We start from the raw sequence: 19,448 nt of genomic DNA on the forward strand, positions 1-19,448 counted from the left end.
AAAATAAGGGATCAAGAGGGGCCGAAGGTTTTTTCTTTATATCTTAAAACGTATTGAGAATTTGTAATACGTCAAAGAAGCAAAGTTGTTCAAAATGTCAAGATTAATCTATTAAAATCGTCAAAATACGTCCGGCGTCGTCACTTCCGGTCAAACCGGAACTAGTCGAAAAATGCGTATTTTTGCCGTTCTTGACATGTTTTTGGGTAATATATGTCTCTGTTAGCATAAAAATTAATTTTCCGCCCGTCGTTGTCACTTCCAGTCAAACCGGAAGTAGCACAAAATGGCTCATTTTTGCATTAATTAACTTAGCTCCAGAGGATTCAAAGCATTTTGGGCGTTAGTTCTCATTTTTGTTAAAAATGAAGCTACTTCCGGTCAAACAAGACGGAAGACCTACTCGTTGCTTTGCAACGAGCTTTGCTCTAGTTATTATTCTTTTTTTTCTTACCGATTTTGTGCAGAAGATTTCTCGGAGATGGCTCGATCGATTTCGTTCAAATTTTCAGAATTTATGTGTTTCTATGTGAAGTTTGTACCGGCAACTCGATTTTGAAAAATTCACTTCCGGTTGGAAATTATCGCCCTTAGATCGAAATTTAGAGGACCTACTTGTCCGTAAGTAAACTCAAAAACGGCTCAAGCTAGAACGCTGAAATTTTCAGGGATGATAGAGGACATGTTGCCATGTTCCACAAGTATCACGATATTTTCCGGAAGTGCCTACTATGGAAGCTCAGTGGGGGTCAAAATTTAGGACACAAATCATGAGTGATTTTTTGAGACATTTTGCATCATATCTTTTAAAATATAATTATTTTGTTAAAACATACTGAAGAACATTTGTGCAAAATCACAAGATCTTTAATATGATACCATAAAAAAATAGTGCTGAATCACCACATTAAGGACCGAAAGCGGCCAAAAGTCTTCAATCGATAATTCTTTAGCAGTCAGTATTTTGTTATACATTAGTGAAGCAAAAATGGTCATCTCAACAATCGTTATTATTCTTTTTTCTCCTTACAAAATTTGTGCAGAAGATTTCTCGGAGATGGCTCGTTCGATTTGCTTCAAATTTTCACTGTCGATGCGATGTCATCTGAAGTTAGTTCTGGGCGGTCATTTTTATTTAAATTCACTTCCGGTCTGGAGTTATTGCCCTTTTATTAAAATTCAGAGGACCTTCTTGTCCGTCCATTATCTCAAAAACGACTTGAGCTAGAGAGTTGAAATTTTCAGTGATGATAGACGACATGTCCCCATGTTACTACAAGTTTGGATAGTTTCCGGAAGTACCTAGTATGGAAGCTCGGTGGGGTCAAAATTTAGGATACGAATAATGACATTTTTTGGTGACATTTTGCATCATATCTTTTGAAATATAATTATTTCGTTAAAACATACTGAAACATTGGTGCATAATCACAAGATGTTTAATATGGTACCTTGAAAAAAGTGCTGAGTCATCACATAAAGAACCGAAAGCGGCCAAAAGTCTTCAATCGATAATTCTTTAGCAGTCAGTATTTTGTTATACATTAGTGAAGCAAAAATGGTCATCTCAACAATCTGAAATTACATATTATGAATTTTATGGTGTATGATGCATAATTAGGGGCTACAAGGGGCCAAAATGCCAAATCTTTGTTGCTTTATATCTCGAAAGTGAGAAATATTTTGGATAAATAATATTGAACAAAAAATGTTCAAAATAATGTTCTGAACAGTATTCAACTTTCAATTTTTCGCTAAACGTCCCCAATAGGGAGTCGAAGGGTTGGCCCCTAAATATTTCTTTTGCAAATAACTCAAAAACGAAAAAGAATCTCTGAATAATTGTTGAACAAAAATTGTTCCAAATCCTCAGAGCTTCAAGATGAAATTAAGAAAAAGGGGCTGTGAGCTTAAATTAGGGTCAAGAGGGGCCAGAAGTTTTTAATGGATAACTCTTCATGAGTTAATATTTTGTTATACATTACTGAAGCAAAAATGTTTATCTCAACCATTTACAACTATATATTATGATTTTATGTCGAATGGTACATAATTAGGGGCCAAAAGGGGCCAGAATGCTAATTCTTTGAAACTTTATACCTCGAAAGTGAGAAATATTTTGATAAGTAATATTGAACAAAAGATGTTCAAAATCATGTTCTGAACAGTACGTAGGTAGGTAAGGCTACAACCAAATACTCTACTTGCCTAAATGATATGACGTCATAGTAAGCTATATGACGTGAGGCTTAGGGATAACAATTTCTTAAAATCGATATCTTAGATTGATTTGAGGTCGTAAAAATGAATCAAAATATGCACAGGCATAATATAAACGGAAATTTGTCGTTAATGGGCCTCTGTAGTTATTACAGGGGTTAAATACGAAACCCGTGACGTCATAACTGTTGATCAGCAGTAGCAGAGTGAAAGTGAAACGCAACGAAAACTCGTGTAAACAAACACTAAAAATCGGAGTTTAAAAGCATTTAGAAGGAATATCATGTGTGATTCATGTGGGAATAAAGCTTATGAATAAGGTATGGTAATATAATTCTTTAATTTCTTCGTAAAATTAAAGAAGGGAGGGTGTTTACTTGCCGATCAGCCTTTCCTCTGTCGTTTGTAACAGAAAAGATGCAAAAGTTCAACACTACGCCGCAGACCTTGAAACTTAATTTTTGTTTTCATCTAAAGTTCTTATTTTATTGTTTTTGAAAAGTTCTGCTAGAAACGTATGGTTTACGGGAATTGAGGCATTTTTTCCGATGTCATGATCAAAATGTAAAAATTTTGGGAAGGTTTCGTCCGAAAGTGTATAATAATTATTTCTGTGATAGGACAGTAGGATTCTAGCAGCACATTTCATGGTACAGAGATGTTTTTACATAACTTTTATAACAAATTGAAATTAATTATCCCCGGGGTAGTGTTGAACTTTTCACTTTTTCATTAAGGCATATTTTCTAATTATAGACATCACGTGGTGACGTCATGGTGAAGTGCTTACTGTAGTATAAGTTCCATTGAAGTCTATAGAATGCATATTTATAGCAAAAGTTTTATCCTTGACTTCTCCGATTTGTTAGTGTTACATAATTATGAAAAAGTGTTAAATTGCCGAATTCTGATCCATGTGCTGCCTTAACATACCCGCGTATACAACCTTTCATTTTCCGCTAAACGTCCCCATGAAGGAGTTGAAGGGTTGGCCCCTAAATATTTCTTTTGCCAATAACTCGAAAACGAAAAACAATCTCTGAACACTTGTTGAACAAAAAAAAAATTTAAAAGCCTGCAGCTCAGATCTGGGCTGGCCCCTCATATAAAGGGCCAAGAGGGGCCAGAATTCGAAATCATGACTATATAACGTTCAATATTTTTACTAAAACATAACGGCAGCAAAATCGTTTTTCTTAACAATATTATCATTGTAAAAAATCTCAATCAAAATCTTATCCCATCTCATCAAGAATCGGACCGAAGACCCACTCGTTGTTCACAACGAAATCTCGTCTAGTCTAGTTATTATTATTTTTCTTCTTCCTGGGAAAATCTTTTCCTCGAGTGATCTTGTAAACTACACATCCGACTAAGGCGAAACCTTTTTAGGGTCAGTAGGCATATTATGTAGATTTGCGGAAAGTAGGTCATTTTGCGCGCACGTGCTTGCAAGAGCGCGCACGTGCAACACGTGAAATGACCAATATAATAGATATAGCCGAAACTTTTCTAATTTTTGATTAAATGCTTTGAAACTCATAATATAAGTATATATTTGTAGTATAGACGTGATGACATGGTCAATATAGCAAGATCTCACGCGCATGCACGTGCGCTTCGCTCTGATTGGTTGAAACTAAAGTCTCAATATCTTTCTTATTTTTCGACAAAATCCTCTGGAATTTTGAATATAGTCATACATTAGTAAGATCTACAGCCTGATATGAAAGAATTATCATGAAACTTGTGCATGCATGTGTGCATGCAAGAGCGCGCACGTGCAACGCCAGGAATGTCCAATATAATTGATATAGGCGTAATTATTTAAATTTTTGATGGAATGTTTTGAAATTTATAATATAAGGATATATGAGAAACATAGACTAGAGGACATGGTCAAAATAGCAAGATCTCACGCGCATGCACGTGCACCTCGCTCTGATTGGCTGAAACTAAAGTCTCAATATCTTTCAAATCCTTTGAAATTTTGTTATACTTTATGAAGATCTACAGCATGGTATATAAGAATTATCATGAAAAGCATGCGCATGCACGATTGCTGCAATCTGATTGGCTGAAAATTTAAATGTCTATAACTTTCTTAGTTTTCAGCGAAAGGGGATAAGATTTAGATTATGAATGGGTATAATGGATTCCTACATAATGGTACTATCGAAATTGAATACACGAACATACATTCATTCACGTGCACGCGCGAAATTCGCAAAATGGCCAATATTTAAAAAAAACATTAAAATGTATATTGCAAAGAATTTTTTTATTTATTCTCACGAGATATAGGTATTTTAATTGTTTAGACAACATGCCGTGATCATCTTGCATGTACATGCACGTGCGTGCACGTACAATGCGTTAAATGACATATAGTTGATATCATTGTAGCTTTTATTATTCTTTGATGAAATCCTTCGATACTGATCATATTTTTTAAAATGTCTTACAGGAATTAGCACAAAAAGGGATTTGGGGAGCGTTTGGGGAACATCTGTAACGGTCCCCGTTACAATTAGCACTAGTTATATTTTGTTTTACATGTAACTACATGTTTCACATTTTCTTTACATTTTTGTGACCTTCTTAATTATACCAACTTTACACATTAATTGATTGTATATTGTTTAATGTTCCTCTCGAGAATTTTTCCCTCATATGGACACGTCACCGTATGCCGGTGAAGGGCTTCAAACTTTGACCTTTACTTGTCACTCGTTGCAATTGAGCAGTGAGGGATATTTATCGTAGCAACGCATGCTGCTGACACGGGGCCTTTGTTTTTAAGGTCTCATCCGAAGGACCCGCAACTTTCACTTCAAAGTGTCGAGCGCATGGCAAAATAACAGTTGCTACCCATTTTTTTATCGACGTAGGTCAGTCGCAGCCGAGATACGAACTCACGACCTCCCGATCGCTCTACACATTCACTGAAGATACGAAGTTAACATATTGCATTTAATCATTGTACTATTACCCGCCTTACAATTTTTCCTTTAAAAATTCAAGTTTAAAATTTCCTCGTCAGAATTGAAGGTATGAGTGATGGACATGCTTTTTCAATTAGCAATTGTTTTCCTTGGAATAAGTTTTTTGACTGGATTTGGTAAGTAAAACACTTTATTTATCGTAAATAAGAAGAATGTGCAAACTCGTTTTTATTATTGATGGGATTTATCCTTGTTTGTATTTGTTAATTTTTGAGAATTCGGATAAAAAGAGGTGTAATGCAAAATTTAATAATTGAATAAGTCCTATTTAATACAATATAGAGATTGCAAATATTTTTCACACACAGCTATGATGAATCTTGTACAGACCAATGTTCAAACACGACTTCTTTGAAAAGTAATTTGAGTTAAATAATTTATCAATTGTCACTACGTTAATAAAATGTGATAAAAAATTAGAATCTTCGAACCATATTCCAATCACAGTTTATACACGCAAAAACACGTCTTGCAGAAAAAAATATATATAATTATTTTATTTTTTTTTTCAAGCTAACTTAATTTAACATATTTTATCAAAGCTAAAAGATTAAAATAATCATTTATTTGTCAAAAGCACCCCTGTTCAAAACAATGCATAAATATTGCATTATTCACAAACAACAATATTATTATGGAATTTTCATTTATAAAACACTTGACCCTCAATTTCCGTAATGGAAGAATTAAAACGTATAACTGCAGGCTTATTGATATCATGATTTGATGACAACAACGGACCTCCACCTAGTGTGTCTTGAAAATCCGGAAAATGCGTTTTTTACGAAATTAAATGCATGCAAATTATACATGTAAGTAAGTAGACATACTCATTCTATCGTTTCTTACTAGAAGACCATATGCCCATTACAATGACCTTGTCAGTGAATACAGTCTCTAACTTTCTACCGGAAATTCTGTCATACAAGTTGTTAAATCATCATTTATTGAATACCCTAAGAATCCTTCGGTTTGATTGATCATCACAAGACACACCTGACAGATTTGACAGGGGAAGCTTGCCCTTTAATGGAACCACCTCTGAGGTTTAAAAGTCCCCTTAACTTTTGTTACTTTTGAAATTTAGATGTAATAGTGAAATGTGAGGGTTTTTTTGTACAAAAGATATTAAGAAACGGAAGCCATAAAGCGACATTGACTTCTTATGTGCTTTGATTTAGTTCTTATGATTTAATTGTGAGTTTTGCTACGTGAAAGATGGAGGCTACGTGTAGTGTAAGAAAAAATGAAAGTAATATTTTGCCTTTGAATTAAGTACCACAGACAAGCTAAAATTATAGTAGTTATGTTCATGTCTTCAATCATTTTGCAAACTGGAATACAGTTAAGAATAAAGCAAAAACTTTTAAGTAACAAGAAATAAAAAATAAGATTTAACAATAACAACAACAATTACTTTATAACAAATAAGTTACAAGATATAACTTATGAGAATTAAGTATTCACAACTGTTGTAGACGTTAAACTACAATTTATCAATCAAAAACCATGGTTAAATTAAGGCCTAAAAATATCATTTTACGATAAATGTAAGCCAAGCTAAACGTTATCCATATCTTAGTTACATAAGTAATAACTACAATTTATCAATCAAAAACCATGGTTAAATTAAGGCCTAAAAATATCATTTCACGATAAATGTAAGCCAAGCTAAACGTTATCCATATCTTAGTTACATAAGTAATAACTAGCATAAAAAAATCAAAACAAATAAGTCACAACAAATAAATAATAACAAATAAATCATAACCGGTAAGCCAGTGTCCCTCCAGGGCTTCCGTAAATACTTCACCAAATAAGATAAATAAATACACCATGTTGTTCGGCAAACTTAAAAAAAATATAATTTTGCAAAGTGGGCAGAGGTAGTCAAACTGCAAAGTCAGGAATAAGAAGAAGTGAAATATGTTAGTGCTTAATTAAAAAAAACCTGTCACAAGAAATACACCTGTTAGATATAAAATCATAATTCCAACCATTTAAAAGATATGATCATGGTTGAAGTTCTTGCTGTTAAACAGAATGAAAGACGGACAGGGGAAAAAAAACTTTCACCACAAAGGCCAAAGGCCTTAAACAAATTTATCAACATAAAAGCCGTGTCCGTTAGAACAAAGAAAACAAATATCCAAATAAATATAAAATTTGTCTAAATAAATTATAAATACGGGGATTTTTCAAGGAAAATGCGAGGTTTTGAAATGTTTCACAAAGTACTTGAAAAAAAATTTAATTGTTTGCGCAATATCTTTTAATGAACAAAAGGACAAGTACAAAGACCAACTTCTTGCAATTGGGAAGTTGGTATCATGACCGGAGGTGGTAGAATTAATTACGCAGATCTTTCACTGAGTCTTAAATGTGTAAGAGATGGCTCTCGGTACATAATATATAAATCATGTTCTAACTTATTACTGCGTCGAACAGACTTTTAAATACTGAAGGAAAAAAAACAAGATTTTATGGTTTATTTTACAAAAGACACAAACTTCAATTTTTGCACAGATTTTACTCAGTGAAATTGATTGTGTAAATGTTAATTTATAATTAATTTCAGTTAAGATTGCCGTTTTGCATTACGTCAAGATCTTTCTCGACAGATGCATCCAGCGTATACATTTCACGCCCCGCTGTGTGATTGATCAACACATATAATCAACATTGGCACGGAAATAGTCTGTTGCACGAGCAACCAATCAGGGATTAGAAAAAACTTCCATTCGTAAAGCTTGCGGTTACGAGGCGTGTGCTATTTATCTTGGGCGCAGCTGTCATCATAGGTTGTGACATAATGCAAATCTGCCCACTTATCTGAAATTGAAAATAACTGAAATGTTAGCTATAGCTTATTTTGAAAAAATGATCTAAAATTGATGCGTAATTAAAATGAAATAAATGTAAATAAATGTACAAGACGTTTGAATGTTTATTTAGGATATATATTTTTTCTTTGTATATATTCATCCTCATAGGAATTGAATCCTTTCTTCCTCATAGATGATTTATCAAAAAGTAAAACAGCGACACAGTCCTCAGTCCACCCATGTAATCCCCCTTGTGGTCCAGATAAAGCCATTGATGGCGATAGGAAAACGTGCATGAAGGATATGGGTATAGGCAAAGGATCTCCTGAAAAATATTTTTGGTGGAGCGTAGATCTCGGGGAAAATTACAGTATTTACGACATCAGTATAGATTTCAAGGACTACACAGACTACGGTAGAGTTTTCTTCTGTTTATATATGTACAATCGTTTTGTACATGATCTTTTATCGTATTTATTCCACCATCCACGTTACATATAACAGTGTCTACAGCCATCGGACACTTTATTAAGATTACTGGACCAAATACATGGATCATAGATTATAAAAAAAATAATATAACATTGAAGGTTTTCAGGAATTTGTTGGTTCGTAGATATTTTTTCCAGTTTCCCGAAGACATGTACATGTGCATAAATGAATAACTTGTAGGTGATTTTAAAAGAAAAAATCATCTATTCAGATAGAATAGAAAAAAAAAATTAACGCATATCTAAACTGATAGTCAATATAATTTTTCACATAAACTCAATATATTCAATAATTAACAAGGGGTTATTTTGCTAAAAAAGAAGGTCTGACTTAAATATCTAGAATTGTATTTAAAAAAGTAATACAATTTAAGTAAATATATCAGTTTATTTTAATAACTATATTTGAAATAGAATATGAATTTATATAAGGTTTTTTTCTGCAATTTTTCACCTGCTTCCCAATGTCTTTTTAGCAAATTCATTTAAGAAACTAAGCTTATTTATTTATTTCAATTTTTTGGTAATCTGAGTCAATCCTGTGAATTATTGCTATCCCTTGTCGTCCGTTGTCGTACGTCGTGTGTTAACATTCAAACATTTCAACTTCTTCTCTGAAACCACTGAACCAATTTCAACCAAATTTGCTATACAGCATCTATGGGTGTAGGGAAACAAGAATTGCGAATTTTATGGTCCCTGCTCCCTTAAGGCTTGAGGGGTGGGGCCAAAACCACTAAAATGAATGATTTTAAAGATTATTCTTCTTTACTCCTGGACATCATGCAGTCAAAATGTTGGCATGAATGTTGTGAACATTGTGCCTATGGGTATAAAGTAACCAAACTAAGCAATTGCTAAGTGTATGGTTATGATGAGCTATGGTGTCTCTTTCAAAATTGTGAATTCCATAACATGTAGCTTAAACATGAACCAAATTAAAACATTGGATTGTTGCATGATGCTCAAGCGACCTAAAAGGCCCTTAGGCCTCTTGTTAAAAAAAGATTAAGCAATTGGAGTAGATGTGAAGCCAGCAGACCAGGAAACATTTCCATTACCAGATACATGGATAATTTGAATGAGGGCACAGGGTGGCGTTATCTTCTGATTGACCAAAATAAAAAGAATGCTCCTTGTTTATCACTCAAGGCAAAAGCTCAAGTGAGCTTTTTTTTCAGAATTTTTCCCGTCGTCTGCCTCCTCGTCATCGCAGTTTTCGTCATCGTTGATGTCGTTGTCGTAAACTTTTCACATTTTCATCTTTTTTCAAGAACCAAAGGGGCCATTTCAACCATGCCTGATAAAAGGTATCATTAGTTGAAGTGAATTCAAGTTTGTTCAAATAAAAGGGGGATAATTATGAATTAGTGAAAAAGTAATGGCATGATTTAAAAGTCCTCTCAAGAACCAATTTGTAAGGAAAGATAAAACTCATGTAGAAGTATCCCAAGGTATTGTATATTCAAATTACGACCCCCAGGGGTAGGGTTGGGTGGTGCCATAATGGGAGATCAATGTTTAGAATAGGAATACATGGAAAAAAATCTTTAAGATCTGAAACATGAAACTCATGTGGAAGCATCCTCTAATATTGTAGATTAAAATAATTATTCAAATCATGATTCTCGGGGCTACGGTGGAGCCATAATGGGGGATCAAATTTGTACATAGGAATGCATAGAAAAAATCATTTAAAATCTTCTCATTAAACACAGCAAAGCTATGATTGGTCATAGTTATATGGAAGGCACCTTCAGGTCTTCAGGTTGTGTAGATTCAAGATTGTTCAAACCATGACCCTTGGGGAAGCGTTGGGCCACAACTGGGTATCAAAGTTTAACATGGAAAACATAGGAATTTTTTTTAAAAACTTCTCAAGAGCAGCAAAGCCATGATTGGTAATATTTATATGAAAGTATCAGCTGGTACTGTGGATTCAATTTGTTCAAATCATGATCATGATCCCCGTGGAAACCTCGGAGTCACAATGGGTGAACAAGGTTTGTTGTAGGAATACATATTATGAAAAATGGTTAAAAGTTTTCACAAGAACACAAAGTCATGATGGATCATAATAATTTAGAGACATCCGAAAGAAAGTATGGATTTAAGTAACCCCATTCCCTGAACTCACTTTAATATTTAAACTTTTCAATGCTGAACTGATTTTTGCATTTTACCTGGTCAGTTGCTCAGATGAGCGATGTGGCGCCTAGACGTGTTGTTTAGTTTTACTTTACAGTATTTCTCTCTTTCAGATAATATAAGCAACACCGAGCCTATTCAAGCCCTGGCTGACCTCTTCACCTAACAGTACAATATTAAAAACAATTAGTCGTTGAAGAAAATATCTTAACTTTAAGGAACTACTTAAATAGATGTTTAATGGAGAAAAAAATTTTCTGAAATCTAATCTCCCCAAGGGTGAAATCTGTGGATGAATCTCCGAAAAAAATATATATCTACAAGAAACATCAAAGATACGAGGGACGTTCAATAAATAATGTCATTAGCTCGATGACATGCAACATAGAAATCATATGACATTAAGCTAGACTTTCTCTCATTATTGAATCTTTAATGAATTGATAACAGTTTATGTGACCAGTTTTCCTCACATAGTTTCATCGTGAGAAGTTGGGATACAAGGGCTATTCGAGACACTGCATTATAAATGAATGGTAAAGAATCAGTAAACTAGAGTAAAAATAAAAGCTTCATTAAAGCTGCTGTAAGACGTGTTAAAAATCCCAAAGAAATTTTCACTGAAATATGTGTCATTTACATCAACCAATGCCTGTTTTATAGACAAATAAGCAAGTGAATTTCAATTATAAAAAATAATATAATGGGCATCAAAAATGGGTACCGTCCTTGCCAACAAAATTTATAACACCTTATGTACTATTTGCCCAATTTCAACAAATAATATCTGATGATGTATGACTGACTTTAAGACACATAGCAAAAAATTCAAAGATAGACATCATATCGGGAGTAGTTTACAATGTTTATAAGAACGTTTGACGGTATAAAAGCTTGGTACTCAAAGATTAGATCATCGTATATTTTGAAAAATGAGTGTAAACGACATCGAGTAGGAATGTCTTAAAAATTATTTTAAAATATCAGTAACTGTAGTTATCCTTGTTTGGTTCATATTCAAAAAGATAATGGAACATGAATCTATTGCTTAAAACACTCAATACAAAATTTACCATTAGATGTACTTGATTAAAAAACAATGGTCCGCGAAGAGCAAAGGTGTGCAAGAGCACAAAGACAGATTTATATGCAATTTTCTTAAATATTAGCGGTACTGTTGTTCAATTTCGTATTCGGGGAGACAGTTTAATTTCTGGAGGAGTCTAAAAAGCATTTTTTTTTTTTGCAAAAAAAATTGAAAGGTTTATTAGAGGAAGGACCTAGAATCAGGAATCCACTACAATAAATTTCTTCATTACAGCGTCCAAACCCGCACCCCTGAAGAGTAAATGGAATTTTCGGGATTAAAAGAAAGTTGATGTTTTTCACATTCACAATATTCGTCAGATCTTTGACCTTTTGAATTGTTTCTATTTCCAAACTTGATAAAACATCTTTCAGAAGGGAGAAACAAGTCCAGGAAATCATTGGATCTGCCATTTTCCAGTATACTAAGGGTCATACCTAAAAATGAGTTTTAAATACAATCAGAAATTAGATAAACATTTTTACGGACATCTGTTTTAATCAAAAATGATTAATAAGTTAAATCATGAATACTAAATCATTGAAAAGCGTCTTTTGCTTCTTTCCGAGCCCCGAGGACATTATTTATTGAACGTCCCTCGTAAATATCATTTCCTTAAATTTTGGTTATCAAAGGTAAATTTAGGGCCAGCGATCAAGTTCTCTGTGCAGATTCTTTTGCTCATGCAAAAAAAACACACTGCAGTCACTTTCCACAAAATTATCAACTTTATGAAACTATCAATTTATCTTTTATAATATAAGTCTCTGTGTAGCACAAATATCGGTTGTATATCCGAAAAATTGTTTTAAATTCCCAATTCAATTTTTACAAATACGGCAACATTAAGGCAACGTCCTAAAAAAAAAAAATGCATGAGCCTATCAAAGGTTGATTCAGGGCCGGCGCGCCGGGCATGCGCTCTCCCGTTTGGATTTTTTGTTTTTCAAATTTTGTTTATAATATCCAAAACTCAAAGGGAAAAATCTTATGTACTTAAAATATTTATCGTTAGAATTTCTTTTATTTTCCCTCGGACCCACACCCTGGACCCTTTAGGGGCTTCCATGCAGTCTTCGGACCCTTGACCATCTACTGTGCCCTGCCGTTATGAAATTTCAGGATCTTTGCCTAAGATAGTTTTATTGGCGTTATCTGAAACATTTTTTGAAAGAACTCATATGATACAATTTAACACCCGTTGTGAGTCAAAAATATTAAAACATGTGAAGATAAACACACTGTCAAGTAAAATTTTATTTCTATAATTTTTCAGTGATAAGACAAAGAGGTCGTTTTGCCGGATTTTCCCTTTACATATCCAACACTCCTAGGAAAGATGACGGTCGTCTTTGTTACAAGAACACACTTCCGTTACCGCCGCTGGAGTTTAAGACAACGTGTATAGGATATGGTCGTTACGTCATCTATTACAACGAAAGGCTGGACGGAGTTGCTTACCCTGAGAGATACCAATATCAGAGTTCATACACAGAATTATGTGAAGTGAAAATACAAGGTCTATTAATAATAATATTGTTATGCCTAAAAATTACATAACGATTATATATAAAAACGATTTTGAATTATTTAAAAAAAAATAAATTAAAAATCCAATAATTCCAAATGTTGTCTTACCCCGAGCTCGAGGTTTTTTTTTCCTAATCTAGCATGAACAAGCTTTTTCAGAATAAAACAGGATCTACAGTAATATTGTTACCGGTATATTTCAATCACTTATCGAAACCGATTGTTTTTATCTATATACTTACATGACACTCAATGTTCATTCTGTTTTTGTAGAGGGTTTCGCAGAATATATGATATCATTCGTAAAAATGTAAAACATAACATAAATATTGAATTATAACAAATGTACTATAAGCAATGCTTATACGAGGGCTGTGCAATAAATAATGTCATCAGCAGCTCGATGACATACAACATAGAAATAATATGACATTAAATTTGACCTTCTCTAATTATTGAATCTTTAATGAATTGATAACAACTTATGTGACCACTTTTCATCACATATTTTCATTGTGGGAAGCTGGAAAACGAGGGCTATTCTAGACACTACATTACAAATGAAGGGAAAAAAATCAGTAAACAAGGAAAATTAAACACTTCATTAGAGCTGCTGTAAAACTTGTTTAGAATCCCAAAGAAATATTAACTGAAATATGTGAAAATTACAGCATTCAATATCTGTTTCATACACACATTAGCAGGTGGATTTTAAATGGAGAAAAATGATAAAATATACATAAAAAATCGGTACCGTCCTTGGCGACAAAGACTTACAACAACCAATGTACTGTTTGCGAAAATTCAACAAATTATCACGGATTATGTTTGATTGACTTTCAGACAAAAAGCAAATTTGATAGGCATCATTGTTGGGGTAGTTTACAATGTGTTAAGGAAACATTTGATAGTAAAAAAAGCTTAATACTCAAAGGCCACCCTATGTTTAAAAAAATGAGAGAAAATGACAGCGTGTAAACAATTATTTTCAAAAATAAAAAAAAGTTCTTAACCACGATTGTCTGAAATTCAAACGGATTATGAAACTTGATTCCATTGCTTGGAACTCTCAAAACAACTTTATATTAATAATATGCACTTGACAAAACAGAAAAGGCCTGAGGAGAGCAAAGAATTGCAACAGAACAGGCTTATAATAATAATAATAAAACTTTATTTAAAGAAGGTAACCTGGTTAGTGCAGGCACTATTCTTCCCCAGGGCCCTCTATATATATACATATATCAAATACAAAATATATACACTTCTTCAAGATACAATTCATCATAATTATATACAATTAAGTACATGTATTGGTTTGAGGAATTACAATCACTGAATTATGAATAGAGTGTTCAAATACAGACACATTTTAACAATAACAGTACAATATACAATATTGAACTCTTATTATGCTCAAATGATTGTACGACAGCTGACAATGTAATTTTCCACATTACGCTTGAATGTTCGTAGAGATTGAGAGAATCTAATGTGTTGGGGAAGTTTATTCCATAGATGTACACCTGAATATTGAAAAGAGGTCTTGAATAAGTTTGTACGAAATTTTGGTAATCTAGAATCATAATTAGTTTCAGATCGCAGGTTATAAGAAGTTGAAGACTGAAATTCATATAAATTACGAAGATATTCGGGAGTCATTCCACTGAAAATTTTGTATAATAATATGTATTTGTATAGATCAACTAGTTCATAAACTGTTAACCACCCAAGTTTCTCAAAAGTGGTTTAGAAGAAGAATCAGGACTTGCGTCAAGGATAATCCTTGCTGTCCTTTTCTGTAATTCAGATAGTCTGTCCATGTCCTGCTTGAGGGCATAATACCCCAAACAGTCAAACAATAGTTGATAGATGGTAAAATATAAGCGTTGTAATAAAGTTTCCTGGTATGAAGAGGGAGAAATTTCTTAATCCTGCGAAGCGTAAATAGCTTATAATTAACAGTTTTACAAACTGAGTCAATATGATTTGCATACTGTAACTTATCATCAATATGTACACCAAGAATTTTTCCACTTTCAACAATTTCAATTGTTTTGTCTGAGGCATAAAGTTGTAAATTTGGATTATCTAATTTTGATTTTTTTTTTGCTGTGTTCCCATTAACATACATTTTGTTTTATCTACATTTAAAACCATTTGATTTTGAGCACACCATTTTTCAGTCTCACAAAGATCTGCATTTAGCATATTTTCTAAACATCGTTCATTATGTTTATTTGAATACATAGTAACATCATCAGCAAACATATCAATATTTGAATTGTTTACATGTAATGGAAGGTCATTTATGTACAATAAAAATAAAGGAGGGCCCAGAATTGACCCTCGTGGCACTCCTGCTGTGAATTTAACACACTGGGTCCTGTCGTAAAGATACGACTTAAACCATTTTATAGCTGTTTGGTCAAATTTGTAATGATTTAATTTCTCTAGAAGAATATCATGATTCACCAAATCAAAAGCTTTACTAAAATCTATAAATGTAATGCCGATTAGTTCACCACGATCCATTGCATTAAGCCAACTTTCTGTTAGTTTTGTAAGTGAAGTTTGACAAGAATGGAGTTCCCTAAATCCCGACTGGGATTGTGTTAGTAGATCAAATTCGTTAGTGAAGTTTTGTATTAGCTTAGCTACATGTTTTTCTATCACTTTAGATATAGTTGGTAAAATAGAAATCGGACGATAATTATTCGGGTCAGCTTTGTCACCTTTCTTAAATATAGGTGTTAATTTGGCTTGTTTTAAATTTGTCGGGAAAATATCACTTACTATGCTAGCATTAATAAGATGAGTTATAGGTTTACAAATATATTTGGATGCGACTTTTAGAAGACGCAGCCCAATAAAGTCAATGCCAGCTGATTTATTGATATTTAGAGAATTTAGCATGTTAAAAACTTCACTTTCCTCAATATGATGAATACTAAAGATGGTTTCCTCATCAAGCTTAGACCTTACAAAATTACATAATATATTAGGATCATAATCATGTTTAGGCATTTTCGTCAGAAGCTTATTAGAGATATCCGTAAAGTGGTTATTAAAAGTATTTGCAATATCCTGTAAATTATCAACAATTTCCCCATTAGAAAACACATGAGATGGTGTTATGTTCTTTGAATTACATGTTAATTGATTAAGATAGTTCCACATTTCTTTGGGATTTGAACTTTATTCAATAGCTGTTTTATAGTAAGACGATTTTGATTTGTCTATAAGAAGACTAACTTTGTTTCGATAAATTCTATAGTTCTCCATATCTCCTCCTTTATGGTAAGAGTAAATGTCTAGCATTGTTTATTTCTTGTGTCATCCATTTAGGGCGGATTTCGCTCTTTACGCGTTTTGTTTTAACCTTTGCATGCTGGTCAAGTATGCTATTAAATAATTCATAGAATTCAGTTAGTATTTCATTAGGGTCATGCATCTGGAGGAGATTGTTAAAGTCTACATCTTTTAAGTCGTGGAGGAATTTATTTTCATCAAACTTTTTGAAGTCTCTATACTCTATTTCTATGTGTTTTCCTTTTTGTTGCATGCATTTTGTTTTTCTAGTAGCACATATTGGGTAATGGTCAGAGATGGCTATAAAAGGTACATTTACTTCACACATGTTATCTGGTTTATTGGTGTAAAAGTGATCTATTAGTGTACTTGAAGTATTAGTTACTCTGGTTGCAATATTCTATTTTCTTAAAAATAAGTGGTCTTCTTTTTCAAATTCTTATTGGGGTGGAAGAGCAATTTCTGGAAAAGCCTAGAAAGCAAACATTTTGAAAAAAATTGAAAAGTTTATAAGAGGAAGGAACCAGAATCAGGAATCCTCTGCAATAATTTCTTAATGACAGCGTCCAAACCCACAAGTTTTGGAGAGTAAAGGAGTTTTGGAGTTAAAAAGAAGTTAATGTTTTTTCACATCAACAATATTCGCCAGATCTTTGAACCTTTGACGTGTATTATTTTTCAAACTTGAAAAGACACATTTCAGAAAGAAAAATTAAGTACAGAAAATCATAAGATCTGCCATTTTTCAGTAAACGAAGGGACATACTCAAAAATGTGTTCTAAAAACAAATAAAAAATGAATAAAAATGTTACGGACATGTATTTTAATTAAAAAAAAAATATTTAATGAAATCATCAAGACTTAATAATTGAAAAGCTTTTCGTTTCTTTCCGAACACGGATGACATTATTTATTTACATTGTAACAGTCCTCGTACAATACTGTCCAAATCTATTCACATGATTTGATTGACATGGAAAGCAACACGACAAAAAAAGTTCACTTTGAAAAATGTCATGGTTTTAATGATGTACTCTTTATAACGTCCTATCTGGGTAATGATCATGTTAATACATTGCACAAATCTTTCTTAACTTAAGACAGAGGTGCATTTCTCTGTAGTAATCGTCTTGATTTTGTAGCTAGCTCGTTTTATAGTTCCATTTTAACTGAAATGCAATTTACAACATTTTTGTTGTTGATTTGTGACAGTATAAGAGCATTTTACGGGAATACTTTGTTGATATATATTGTATTTATATATATTAATATTAAGAAACTTATCAAATCACATCATGCAGAAGATTATGTCAAATAATATTATGCATGTCGGGACACCCTGTACTTCCACAATGATTATTTTCTGTCTTATTTTATTTTTAGAATTTCACTGCTATAAAATATAGATATTGCATGACAGAGAGGGCAAAATATAAAATTGATATCCAAAGAAAATCAATGTGTTTGGAAGATTGACAAATGATTTCGAAAGATTATAATTTCAATGCTTCAGTCCACTTCTTTCGATATTCATTCATTCGTTTTTTTGTTTTTTGTTTTTTGTTTTGTTTTTGTTTTTTTTTTTTTTGGTTTGCCAGACTCTAAATGTGAAAGGCAAATGCATGATTCCTTAAAGACAGACAACATTTTGCTTGATTTCAGATAGTGCTTATTTCAAATACTAATTTCCTTTAATATTTTCTAGGCTGTAATAAAGCTGGTGTTTATGGAAATAACTGTAGTATTCCCTGTCCGGTCAACTGTCAAAAGCAGAGTTGTAACATTGTCAACGGAACATGCCTAGGGTGTAATCCTGGATACGTTGGAATAATGTGCCAAACCGGTAAATAGTATTATTGCAATGATATTGATTGAAAATGCATGTAAGGGTAATACGTTATTTTACGCAATTCTCAAATATTTTGCAACATTACAGACACTTTTCATAGAAAAAAAGTTGAATTCATACGTTATCTTTTCTAAAATCAGAGTGTCCTTGGAGGTGGTATGGTGAAAAGTGTAAAAGCGAATGTTCCGGTCACTGTAAAGGAAACATTTCCTGTAACCACGTGACCGGAAATTGTGACGCAGGATGTGCAGCTGGATGGATGGGAGAGCAGTGTGACCAACGTAAATATAAACAAAACACCCATATTCTTTCTTTTAGAAGAGAAACATACAAGTCATTAGAAGCTTTTATAAATTGTCAATTGACGGTCAAATATTTTATTAATTTATTTTCAATTTAAAAAACTGCAAAATTATATATTTTTAAAGAATGTTTTATTAGGTATTCATTTATGAAGTATTCCCACTTTTGTAATATTTTTTAAAAATCCGGAAGAAATATGATGTCAAGGTAACCGTATTTAACATCAATTGCATTTACTCTGTTCTGATTCATCTTCTGTGATTATGTCAAGACAACAAATACAACTGCATCCAAGCTTCTATTATCTTTCCTGAAGATATACATTTTAATTATATTTTTTGATTGATTTCTGGTGTAATTTCAATGACACAAATCACATAACCTCTGAATCATTTAAAATATATATGACTATATAGGATGTAAGAACGGAACTTTTGGTGAAGATTGTGCTCAAAACTGCAGTATCTACTGTTTTGGAGGCACTTCCTGCAATAACCAGAATGGACGCTGTGAAAAGGGTTGTTCTCCAGGATATAGGGGAAATCTCTGTAATGACAGTAAGTCACTTTTACACTGTTTTTGGCCATCCATGTAATATACATGTAGTTTTATTTATTTAGCTAGTTATTTTTGATTTGTTTGCTTGTTCGTTCACCTTTTCATTGAATAGTTTGTCA

The 19,448-nt window shown here is 32.8% G+C and overlaps 1 protein-coding gene across 1 annotated transcript; it reads left to right on the forward strand.

Moving 5' to 3' along the window:
• Positions 1-8,248: 8,248 nt before the first annotated feature.
• LOC134229975 (multiple epidermal growth factor-like domains protein 10) lies at positions 8,249-19,366 on the forward strand. Its single transcript, XM_062711749.1, has 5 exons — positions 8,249-8,465; positions 13,053-13,295; positions 18,325-18,462; positions 18,609-18,749; positions 19,188-19,366. The coding sequence occupies exons 1-5, from the start codon at positions 8,345-8,347 to the stop codon at positions 19,364-19,366; spliced, it is 822 nt and encodes a 273-aa protein (XP_062567733.1). The 5' UTR covers positions 8,249-8,344.
• Positions 19,367-19,448: the final 82 nt, after the last annotated feature.

Source organism: Saccostrea cucullata, unplaced genomic scaffold, assembly GCF_032062105.1.
Source record: "Saccostrea cucullata isolate Sc308-1 unplaced genomic scaffold, CSIRO_AGI_Scuc_v1 ctg683, whole genome shotgun sequence".
In the NCBI taxonomy this organism is placed as follows: domain Eukaryota; kingdom Metazoa; phylum Mollusca; class Bivalvia; order Ostreida; family Ostreidae; genus Saccostrea; species Saccostrea cuccullata.

Excerpts from the sequence above, each read along its gene's own strand:
- LOC134229975 (XM_062711749.1), top strand. The coding sequence starts at position 8,345 with ATGAAGGATATGGGTATAGGCAAAGGATCTCCTGAAAAATATTTTTGG. Across the intron at positions 13,296-18,324 it reads ATGTGAAGTGAAAATACAAG|GCTGTAATAAAGCTGGTGTT; the intron begins GTCTATTAATAA and ends AATATTTTCTAG. Across the intron at positions 18,750-19,187 it reads GGGAGAGCAGTGTGACCAAC|GATGTAAGAACGGAACTTTT; the intron begins GTAAATATAAAC and ends ATGACTATATAG.